This window comes from Poecilia reticulata, linkage group LG3, assembly GCF_000633615.1.
Source record: "Poecilia reticulata strain Guanapo linkage group LG3, Guppy_female_1.0+MT, whole genome shotgun sequence".
In the NCBI taxonomy this organism is placed as follows: Eukaryota; Metazoa; Chordata; class Actinopteri; order Cyprinodontiformes; family Poeciliidae; genus Poecilia; species Poecilia reticulata.
In genome coordinates this window covers 23,425,475-23,437,746 of record NC_024333.1, presented here as the reverse complement: position 1 = coordinate 23,437,746, position 12,272 = coordinate 23,425,475, and the positions used below count along the sequence as shown (strand labels likewise).

General features: G+C 36.6%; 2 protein-coding genes across 4 annotated transcripts in view; one reads left to right on the top strand and one right to left on the bottom strand.

Annotated features, from left to right (window-relative positions):
• Positions 1–530, bottom strand: part of hcn4 (hyperpolarization activated cyclic nucleotide-gated potassium channel 4) — a 74,405-nt gene extending 73,875 nt beyond the window's left edge. The window contains exon 1 of the mRNA XM_008405614.2: positions 188–530. Coding sequence (XP_008403836.1) covers positions 188–201 — 14 coding nt within the window. The 5' untranslated portion in view covers positions 202–530. The remainder of the gene's footprint in view (positions 1–187) is intronic.
• Positions 531–5,189: 4,659 nt separating this feature from the next.
• rec114 (REC114 meiotic recombination protein) overlaps positions 5,190–12,272 on the top strand; it is an 8,473-nt gene continuing 1,390 nt past the window's right edge. Inside the window, exons 1-5 of one of the 3 annotated variants that reach the window (XM_008405616.1) lie at positions 5,190–5,324; positions 6,854–6,943; positions 9,114–9,197; positions 9,469–9,639; positions 10,535–10,609. In XM_008405616.1, the coding sequence (XP_008403838.1) occupies positions 5,250–5,324; positions 6,854–6,943; positions 9,114–9,197; positions 9,469–9,639; positions 10,535–10,609 (495 nt within the window). In that variant the 5' untranslated portion in view covers positions 5,190–5,249. Of the gene's footprint in view, positions 5,325–6,853; positions 6,944–9,113; positions 9,198–9,468; positions 9,640–10,531; positions 10,610–12,272 lie in introns of all 3 variants that reach the window. The other 2 variants (XM_008405615.1, XM_008405617.1) reach the window with 2 other exon arrangements.

The window sequence follows — 12,272 nt, the reverse complement described above, 5'->3', positions numbered from 1 at the left end:
GGAGAAAATTAAATAAATCCAGGGTGTGTTGTAACGAACACATCCAGCATCCCCGCGCCCCGCATCTGTTTGTGAGAGCGATTAGACTGGAGCTAATCTGAGTCCCTGAAATCCCGCTACACATGACAAGAAACGCCGTGACTCCACTGAAACAGACGAGAGACACTCATTCTGATAATTAGACTACCTGACTGCTCGCATATGTCCTCACGCACAGCCTCGGCGGTCCGCTTGGCCACTGCGTCCACTGTGTGCATCTTTGTGGCGCTCCGACATTGTGCGCAAAAGTGGAAAAAACTGCCTGAAAGTCACCTTAGCGTGACATGTGAACGATGTGCGGGCGGACGTTGGGATGGAGACCTGGGAAAGGTCATGCACGTCGAAGGATGCTCTCCTAACCAGAATCCCCCCGCCAAGCTACCGCTAAAACAGCGCAACAAAATCACGCAAAAATACAGTAGAGCGCTCCAAGGAGCGCTGACATCACTGATCCATAGTCAGGTTGCGTTTTGGTGAATTGTGAATATTCATGCTGCTGATCTATTGGGTTGCCATAGGAGCGAGAACTGCAAATAAGCTCAACCCACCTTGTTTAAAGGGGAAACGCTCTCCCCATTCTTAAAACGCAACCCTGTTAAGTTGAGCCTACAGGTAGCCAGGCGAGCCCTTTGTTACAGCCTTCCCTGGGCTTCACCATGAGAGCCAAACCGTTGGCTTTTAATCTTTTTTTTTTTCTCTCTAATCTGCTGCGTGAAATTTCTTTTGAAGTTAAAATGATCTGCGATGATTTGGTTGCAGGCTCTCTACAAATCCATACACTCTAAAAAAGGTTCAGAGGGGTTACTGGGTGAAGCTTAAAATAACAACATGAAAATGAAAATGTGTTACATGGAAACAAGTCAAGCATTTTATGAAATAAGTATGATAATTAACAGCACTAAAGCCTGTCAATATGTAGCACATAAAGAAATCTTTCATTGGTTTTCGGAGAAGAAAATCTATTTAAAAGTTTGCTGAGGCAAATCTAATAAAACAGTGGCATCATAATGCATTCACAGCCTGCTTTTTCCACATTACCTTACCCTACATTTTTGTATTCAAAAACTGATTAGATTGTTTTAAAGCCACTCAAAATACAGTCATATTACATAAATTACAATATGTCTTTTTTTGAAAAGTATCTTTTGAAAATCACTCCTAGCAAGGTGTTAAATATATTTTTCATTGAGCCTACGGTTGTGTTTTTAATGGTCTCATATATTCAAATTTTATGTGTCATGTTTTCAATAACTGTAAGTAGAAATTCATCATAATTAACAGAAATAAAGGCTTTGAAACATCCATCTGTGCGCAATCAATCTGTTTCACTTACTGAAAAAGCTTCTGAAACAAAAAGGATTTTTCAGTAATATTCAGATTTATTTAATGAGTCTGTAGTTCATTGTCACAAAGTAAGATCATGTTTTCAGTAACTTTTGTCCATGTGTAAAAAATTTAAACATTTCAAAAGTATGGAAGCATCCACACTCGCTAACTCTGGCCACTGATCATCCTTGAGATGTTGTGACCACCTCAAATCTAAAAATACTCAGCAGTGAATATGTATCTCATTGCTATTTCATTTCAGTCTAAACTCATATAGAGATTTTATAGTAAAATAAACATTTACACGGCAGCACTAAACAAACAAACTCAATAGAAGCCTAATACTAATTAAGAGAGTTATGTCCACCACTGAACACCATCTGAGACTATCCTTGAACAGCAGTGTGTTTTCAAAGTTTTTTTTATGAATGAAACACTGAGAAGTGTACTATGCAAATGCATACTGTCCCCTGAGTTAGTTGTTTATATAATATTTTTTTACTATAATTACAGCTGGAAATCTTTTGGGGTTTGGCTTTACCAGCTGTATGTACACTCTGATATTCTTGCCTTAATTTTTCTTTGCAAATAATTAAAACTTATTCACCTTAGATAAGAATATAGTGTTGTCTAACCTATTCTAAAAATAAATATGCTTTGAACTAAGCCATTCTATTTTAGCTGTGGTTGCATGTTTAGTCATTTTCTGAAGGTGAACCTCTTGATGCTGCTCCAGTATCAGGCTGTTTCTAGTCTCAAACACATTTTCTGTCAGGTTCGCCTTGTATGCAGCTGTGTCTTTCCATTGGTTCTGACAAAGTTTCTTCTCCCCATTGAAAAAAGCTACCCTGCAGCATGATGCCGACACCACTGTGCTTCATAGCGGAGAACGTATGTGGGCCACCATGAATATTTAGTCAATTCAGTTGAAAAGTGCTTGCTTTCTCTTGTCTTTAAAATCCAAATAAAATGCATTGTAGTTTTGATGCAACACAATGAAACAAAAAGTTCAAAGGGTATGCAACAATAATTTTTGCAAGCCACTATTTATGGCTACTTGATGAATCACAGGTGTGAGGAAATCCCATCTAATTATTGAGAGAGACAATAAACAGGGAAATTTCTTAGGGGTCAGGGGTCGTCAAAGTTGCAGTGAAATGTAACATAAAATGAGGTTTGAAAAGTTTTTATTGTGTTAAAGCTGCAGGACCAAAAATGACTAGTAAATGGCAATGCAAATCAAACGTGTGTTTTTCTCAAGAAACAAACCTTTAGAAAAACTTAAGGCTTTAAATAAAAAGTTTGAATGAGTGACTCCATTTAATAAAATTACTCATCTATTGTATTGGTTCTTAAGACAAGCTATGTGTTATTTAAATTAGAACTTATGTTGCTTTATTTTAAAACATTTTTTTAGTTTTGCCTTGTCCTGCCTGATGAAGGTAAATTAATATCTTGGAAATATCATAACTTAAACTTAACGTTCAAAGCACCAGGGTTCTTATAGAAAAATATTCAGATTTTATTTTGTAATTTTTAAAGGCTTTGTGTTGTAATGTTGAAGATGGTAAGAAATATATGCATACTTTCATTTTTTATATATCTGCTCTGCTCTAACTCTGCTTTTGGCTCCACACTCGCAATGCTCAGCTCCCCCCTCCCGTTTCAAACTCATCTTAACGAAACAGTTTGAGAACTAAATATGATTTAAATATGTGCTACCTTCAAGAAAGAAAGAGATGCTTAAGACTATCAAAGCATTCTGAGTTGGGATCCTCTTCAAAGGTCATATATCTCTAAAGTTTACAATGAAATTCTGTCTTATGATTCTTCACCCATTACCAAGGTTAAGGCGGCTTGGGAGCTCGAACTGGATCTAAATTTGGGAGAGGACTGGTGGAATAATGCTCTTAAGAAAATTCATTCAAGTTCAATCTGTGCTCCACTTTCTCTTATACAGTTTAAAGTTCTCTTCGGTGTTCATCTCTCTAAAAATTGATTGTCGCAATTCTTCTTCTCCGTTTCTGACAATTGTGAGAAATTTCGTGCACCTTCCTGTAATTTAACTCACATGTTTTATTCCTGTTCATCACTCCATAGTTTTTGGCAGATCTACTTTGATACAATGTCAAAGATACTTTCAGTGGTCATTAACCCTCTCCCCATGTTGCCATATTTGGGCTTCCAGGTAACTACTAACAGTTCACTTCTAATCAATTGGATATTTTAGGATTTACTTCCTTATTGGCAAGACGCAGTCTTCTTTTTCATTGGAAACTAACTAAACCACCCTCTAGCAGTCAGTGGCTTAAAGACACCATGTCTTTTCTAAAATTGGAGAGAATTGGATATTCAGTGAAATGCAACTCAGGTAAATTTTATAACTTTTATAACCCTTTCATAACATTCTTTCACTCTCTTCAGTCTCTTTTCCCGGATTGAGTGATACACTCCACCCCACACCTTTCCTTATTTTTATTTAATTTATTTATTAATTAATTAATTTATTTTTACCTTCTTTCCCTCTGTTTTCATTAATTAATTTCTTTTTTCTTCAGTAGGTTTGTACATGTTGTGTCTTGTTCACTTATGTAAGAAAAAGAAAATACTCATAGGAGGTAAATTGTATGCCTTTTTTCATCTATATACTTTTTACCTCTTCTGTTTTGTTCTTTGCTATCGATGCCACAAAGAAGTTGTTTACTATATGGCATACTGTCGTTAATAGTTAAAATGTTGCTTGCAATGTCTCCTTCCCTCCTAATAAATATATATATATATATAATTTAAAAAAAGACAATCAAAGCAATATAGCCAGTTTTGCTAGTTTTGATTTCCAGGCAAAGTAACGAAGGGGACGAAGTAAGGGCTGATTTTTATTGTTAATGTGTTTCTTCCTATTTAGCTGTGAAAAAAAAAACTGTGTTACATGTCTTTTGCTTTAAGTTTTTACTTACTGGGGGGATTTTGTTTGTGCTGCAGAGCCACACCCAGCTACTTACTTCAAACGGATCTGACGGAGCCTGTGTTGTTCCGCAGGGCTGTTGCTCGGTCCTACACATTGGGCTAAACCATTGTTCTAACAATGGCGGGGGGGACAAAAAATTCAACGTTATGTTTTTCTTAGATGAATGGCGGGTTTATTTCGTTCTTTCTTTCTTTTTACCTCATCATAATATTGTTTAAATACAAATTTTCCTTTCATGACTTACAAAAAAGGAACATTATAAAATCTATACTTTTCCAAGATTTGGGGAATCCGCACCCCAGCCCTCAATCAATTTCCGGCACCCTGCCCCCCACAGCGATTTTTTGTTTTCTTGAAATACATTAAGATAAGCGCAAAGATTGAAATGTATATGAGGTTTCTAATAAAGCGCCATATAGACATTTATTTATTTATTTATTTATTTATTTATTTATTTATTTATTTATTAAAAAGAAATACAAGGTACATTACCAAAATGATACATTTATAAACCAGTTTCTCATTTTAGTACAGGACAAACATGAAATTTCAAGAAACAGCTCCATAAGTATTTAAACTAAAATTAATTACACTAGAGATGGCCTGTATAAAAGATCCTTCGCAGAAGAGTGACGTGAGATGAGAGATGCAATCATAATTAAACAGTCGTAGTTTGATTTTAAGGGAGAAAAAAACGATATAAGCTTTTTATTTTCAACTGAAAATAAGATTTTAAAATTATTTACATTAGTATGTGTTATTTCTCTGCGATTTAACTGCAAAAGGATGTTATAAAATTTGTTTTATTACTGCTTCTCCTCCCACGCGCATGCTCAGTCAAGGTCATGTGAGACGACAAGAGGAGACAACTTTCTTGCTCGCGACAACAAACGTTACTCTGAAGAAGTCTTTTGAAATGGCAGCCAGTCACATATGGACATTGAGACGCTTTGGGCAGTTTGTGCCACAAACTGGACGAAAGCCTTGGAAGGTAACCGAATTTTTTTTTTTATTTAAACACGATAGCTTTATGCTAGCTACCGGGTGCTAGAACGGGACAAGCTTTGTTTTTAAGAGGACTTAACGTTATTATGCTAACAGCTACAAACATTTGCAAGCATTAGGTGTCATGCCTGAATTGTGTTATTATTTTATAATAATATATAAATGTATGAAACGTTGCCTACAAATTGCTTGTCAAACTGTAGAATAACATGTACTTTTCTTATTGTTTTTGTTAATTATGTAAAATAAGTTTGGACATATCACCAATATTCTGATGTAATATTTCTAAAGGTACAATTTTCACCTGGTGTTGACATCAACCCATCCAGTCCATAAATACAAAGAAGACATATTTTACACAGGACTAAATACTGAACTCATTATGAAAGGGAGGTGTAAAAAGGCTCGGAAAGTCGTCATCAGCTGAAGTCCATCAGTAATTACAAAGTAATATTGCAAACTAGTACACAATAATATCATCCCAAATTATGGCTTATTAAAAATTGTCTCATTATCAAGATGTTACACAAGGAAAGTTGCATGATGGGCAAAACTAACAAGCTTTTCTCAAGACCTCAGCAACTATTTTTGCAAAACTTACTGATTGTTGTTGATGCTATGATAAAGAAGTGGAAAGAACATCATTATACTACAAATCAGACACAACTAGTTGAGCAAGATTTCAGACAGAGGATGGAAAATAATTATATGAAGAGCTGGTCAACGGCTACTTGTAGAAAGCTTTAGAAAGATTAGGAATTAGCAGGTTACTTATTTTTTCAAAGAAAACAAATAGTTATTTAATCAACCTTCACAGGCTGTATGACCACTCACCATACAAGACTGCTGTAGAAAAGGCATGTTGAATAAAATAATAAATAAAAATATTCTACATGGGCTGCGATTCCCGGCCCCGGTCTTTCTGCATGGAGTTTGCATGTTCTCCCTGTGCATGCATGGGTTTTCTCCGGGTACTCTGGCTTCCTCCCACAGTCCAAAAACATGATTGTCAGGTTAATTGGCCTCTCCAAATTGCCCCTAGGTGTGAGTGTGTGTGTGCATGGTTGTGTGTCTCTTTGTTGCCCTGCGACAGACTGGTGACCTGTCCAGGGTGTACCTGCCTCTCGCCCAGTACGCTAGCTGGAGATGGGCATCAGCAACCCTCCTGACCCCACTGAGGGACAAGGGTGTAAGAAAATGGATGGATGGATGAATATTCTACATAAAATAAGTGGCTGCGTCATTCATTCATTCCCTTTAAAGTGACTGACCTATTAAACAGAAGTCCATCCAACTGGTGTTTGTAGTCTCACATTGAATGGAATGGAAATGACCTGAGTTCAGTGAGTGCGTCTCAAGGGATTGTAGTATAAAGACAACTGTGTCTGGAAAGTCCAGACGTGGGAGACTCCATGGTCAAGTGGACGAAAGCCCTTTGGAAAATGAAACATTGAGCAGCTGCAGAGTGAAAGTAAATGCAGACACTCAATTTATTTTCGTGTTTTTAATTTGCAGGTTTTAGAGGCAAAGGCCAATGAACCTAAAATTGTCATGACATTGTTGGAATCTGGATATTTGCTGGTGCTGCAAGGGCAAGAAAACTTGGTAAGATGCTATTGCATTATGGTTGAATATTGCAATGATGATTACAATTGCAATTACGGTGCATTATGAGTACTCTTGTCTTTTCCTATCATCAGAGTGTCCCTAAATCAATCTCCTTAAGTTTTACCATCTTGATTACCAAAGCTTACTAAATTTATTTTGGTCTACATTTAAAAGTATTTTTGTAATAATTAACAATATTTCAGTAAGGAAAACAATTAAATTACTATCAAAGCATTTCTGAGTCTGGATAAAATACTTCGCAAGAAGCTGGAAAGTTTAACACAGTCTATGTAGTAGAACAAATTGTACTGATTTTAAAGCAGTTTAATGGGCTAAGCAAGTGCTGTATTATGTTGTTTGTTATGTGATAACTGATTGGAAGAGCTCATACACTTGGTTGCACCTTGTGCTGCTTGAAGGAAATATTGCTTCAATATTTTTTTTCATATTTTAAATGTTTTGGCATGGCTAGAACCCTTAGCAAGTAAAATGTTTCACTTTGACCATCAGTGTCACTGTTAATGCCTGAATGTTAACTGCTTTGAAAATGTAGAGCTTGAGTTGACAACTGCATGACAGCAATAAAGAAAAACTGCAACAGTTTAAATTCTGAGTTGGTTATTGATATTAAGATATACATTTTGAAACATGCATTTAAACTGAAAATGTCTCTTTTCAGAGAAATCCCATGCCCTTAGCATTTTAGTTTAACATTATAGCTGTGATTCAAGCTTGAAACAGTTGAAACTCCAGACATTGCATTGCACATTTGCATCACACTAGCCCAAAGCTGTAGGGAATTAAGGCTGCAGCTTGTGAATGACAAAGTCTGACTTCATCTTTTTAAATAAAGCCTGGAAACAAAGTGCAAAATTTTGCTCCTCCCGTTCCATGGCACTGGACATAAATATTAATCTGTTTTCAGATCGGAGGGTCTGATGAAGGCCAAATAAAATATTCTGCTGAAGAGTCTGACATTTCTGTTCAAATCTGATGGGATTTGACTGCATTGTTTCGGAAGAGCCAAGCCAAATATTCTTGGGTTCAAGAATGTTACAGAAAAAAAAATTATAGTTTTTGTCACAAATACACATAAGTTATAAACCTTAATAATGTATTGCGATTTCACACTTATTGTCTTTGCAGCTTTAGAAGTCCATGCGTCAGTAAAACTGAATAAAAACTGATAAGAAGCAAAAAAAAAGAAAAATAATTCTATGATAACCATGTAATTTTCTATACACACATCTTTCCATTGTTTTTGTAAAAGTGGAAAGATGTGTGATTTGTCCTGGGCGACAAACCATTTTTGTCACCCAGGACAAAAAAAAAGGTTTCCTCTGACCTACAGACTGCAGTTTCAGGTAGCTCTCTGTCTCTGATTAATAATGTTCTGTGAGGAGCCACGGCTATCTTGCTGTGCTAGGTTGACAAGTCAGACATTTATTCAGGTCAGACAGTAGAGAACATTCACTAAGGAGCATTCTCTGACTGCTCTATTACAGACTCCTGCAGTTTGTGAGGGAAGTTTTCATTTAGAAAAGTTGAGCCTTAGAAATCCCAAAGAAGATCTCAAAGGATACACATCATATTGGCTTTTGAAATGACAGTCATAAGAGATTTGAATATTCAGTTTTAAACGTGAATATTGCGTAGTGATCAAATGTAATCGAAGTCTGAAAATGTAATCGAAGTCTGATTGACTAGTTGTGTAGAATTGTGGTTACTAGAGTAAATGCGAAGGAACCATTCAGGCAAAAGGTTCCCAAAATGTTGAACATTATGTTCCCTTTGCCAGTTTTTTAAATGTGTTTTCTGTTAAATCATTAGTGAAGTGCAACTCCAGTGCAGTGCAGTTGTTTAGGAAAAAAATTAACTAACTGCTTCTACTTTAAAACTAACCACAGCAAAACACATTTAGCAGACAGACTGTAACGCTATTGTTTTTCTCACTGAACTGGAGACAAATGACTAGATCAAAATATGAAGCTTTGAAGTTACTGAGTAAACAGAGACCCCTGCAGACAGTTTTGGGAAACATTTAATTTTAGCCATTGTCTCTTTTGCTCTTGGGGTCTTATAAAAAAAAACAACAAATTAATTTAATAGTACAAATCAACTTTTTTTCCAGGTTAGTAAAGATGTTTCTTTTCTTTTCATTTTTCAGGCCACAATCCCTTTGCATGACGGCTCCAACTCTCTTAAAGTGCAGCACAAATCTGATAACCTGATGATCCGATTTACTGTGAAGGCAAGCAGCAGACTATTAATATTTTAATTTAGTGCGATCCATTCCAAACCTTAACAATGCATTGACTAATTATTACACAATCAAAAAGATATTATTGATATTACTATTTGTAGCATTTTTCACTTGTCTCTTTGTAGACACAAGCTTTGAATTGTTATTTATGAATTCATTTTACTCATTAGTGAAACAAAACATACAAACCTCAGATGTTTTCATTGGCATGACTGGCTGACAGAGACAGACGGTGTGCACATTTTTTGGACGTGTGCAGGGGGAGAGCCGCATGATAAGGATGCAGTTTGATGGCAGCAGCACAGCAGAGGCCGTAAATCAGTGTTCAAGGGCTGTGGAAAAGTTGTCGGCGTATGTTCCCGTCACCTCTCTGGAAGTTGCTGCGACACATCCAAATCAGCCCCCCACTGTGGTCCCACCTGCTGCACAGGTTGCTAAGATGTCCTCTCAGCAAACACAATGTATTTTTTTCAACGCTAACCTGACTGTTTTTCAAACTGTTAAGTTTGTTAAGCCATACACGTCCCAAAACTAAGCGAAATACACTTGTGGTAACTTTTTAGTTAGCATTTAGAACATGGATAAAATATTCACACTACTTAGATTATAATAATAGATTAATCCGATTTGTTTTGGTTGTGAAATAGGTTTTTTGTAAACCATAATTGAAGAGGCTCACCACAGTGTTTGAAAGGATTTTGACATCAACAGTACAGTAGCAGTAAGTCCTCGCTAGGTGGTGCTATTTACTATATTGTCTTTTTTGTGGGACCGATAGGCCATTTAAATCTACAAGAATCATTAAGTAATTCCAGATTTTGTGTGGGATTAAGTAAAGACCTACCATAAAAACACAAATTTAGATAGGAAAATTTAATAATAATAGGATTAGACTGACTAAAAATTACTCAAAAATTAGTATGTCAGTTTAATATTAGATTATAAAATATAAATCCCCCTTATTAAAAATTCTGAGATAACTGTAAGAATGAAATAATTATGTTCCTGAATACATTTTTGAGTAGCATTAAAAATTTGCTAACTACAATTTGACTTCAAAGTAAAACACACAACACTTCTGTGCTTTAAGTCATTAAACATGAAGGATTAGGAAAGAAATGGAGTCCGCCATGGTGCTCAAGTTGACCTTTAGGAGACGTATGCAATGCAGAAGTTCGCAGAGAAGATGAAAGGACTTTGAGAGGTGGAAAATTTTCAATTAGTAATGAGGTCATTGATTGGTCTCCCTACTCTGTGGTGTTACGCCGCGTCTGTCAAATCTTTTTTTTTCCTTCCTCACTTTCTCTGTCATCTTCTGGCAGCAGGCATGTCAGAGAAAGACTGGGCAGTCTGAGCCTGAAGCTGTCCACGGCTCTGTGTCCATCAAGCGTCTTACCGAGGTATTAAATGTTGAAACTTTGACACATTAATCTGCAAATCATCTAAAATTAACTGGTGCTACATTTGCTATAAATAGCTTTTTAAATCTGTAGTCTCGTAATCATATCCTTCCTATAAGGCACTCAGCTCTCATAAACACTTCCAGAAATACAAGCATGGATCAATAAATTAGATTGAGACATTAATTATGTTTCAGTAATTAAACTAAAAGAGTGAAACTCATGAATAGAGTCATTATACACAGAAATATATTATTCAGGTTTTTGTTTCTGTTATTTTTGATGATTATGGCTTACAACAAATTAATTATGGTGGAGTGAGGTGTTGGGTCGTCTGAGATTCAATTCCCGACCGTGGAATCCTTCTCTCTTTCTTGTCTGAATACTGTGAATGAAGGCAAAACATCTCTCCATTAATTTTCTTAGATACAGCACTCTATGAACAACCTATGTCTCTAGCACCAGGGGTGAAAGTAAGGGGGTACGGCAGGGTACTACCCCTAAAAGATTTAGCGGGGGTACACAGTACCTGCAAGAGAGGGGAGCGGCAGTTTGCTGTAAAAAATCAACGGGTTCACTGTGCAGCCATGAGAGCACCCACTAATCAGCCGTGACTGATTAGTTTTTCAAGAACAATCTAAAACACGACTTAATCAGTTAATGAATACCTATTTTCTCATTTCATATTGTTTCTGAACTGTTTGTGCTTTGCTAGAGCAGCGGTGCAACACGACAATTGCGGAAGGTTGAGTCGATCTCTGCATTAGGTGACATACTGAACGTCGCCAGGACGCTGAGACCAGCACGTCCTCCTTTGGCTCGCTTAAAACGTTCGTAACTTTATGAAAGAACAACAAACAAAAAAATGTTCAAATTAATGACCCAATGAACAATCTCAGTAATTATTATTTCAACAAGGTGTTGCGCAATTCTGTGCGTTTCGGTTCCATTACTAGCAGAGCAGGAATTTAAAATTAACTAATCAGCCACCGCTGTGTTCAGGGAGGCTTATTAATGACAGCAAAATAAATATCAAGCCTGCAAACCTGATATCGTAACGGACTGAAAATTATGTTTTTAACGTAATCTCAGGTCGGTGGTGATTCCTCTGGATCCTGTTGGAGGAAACATATCCCAACTTCAGAAGATGTGATTTTAACTTAACAGAGCTCTGTGGTTCCTCCTATCAGTATGAGAGTCAGGGTGAGGAGGCGCCATATTAGGAAGAGAAGTGGAAGCTGCAGGATCTTCAGAACAAACAGGTCATGATGCTGGGATACTGATTATCCCTCAGTCTGGACACAGGATCAATAGAACCAGTTTAAAAACTAAAATGAATGGTTATATGCCAGACATGGAAAACTGGGATACACTCCATGCCATGATGTTCAGGATTTAGGTCTAGATTGGCATCTCAAGGTGTCAACATTGCAGCCAGAGGGTTAAGGGAAATACAGCTCCATTCTGTAACAATGTATGAGCTACCAGCTTTTATCGCTTTGCAAAAATTTAATCAGCACAGAAACTCTAAAGCAATATATACTGCTCAAAAAATTAAAAGGGAACACTTAAACAACACAATATAACTCCAAGTAAATCAAACTTCTGTGAAATCAAACTGTCCACTTAGGGAGCAACACTGATTGACCCGACGAGGGTCCCC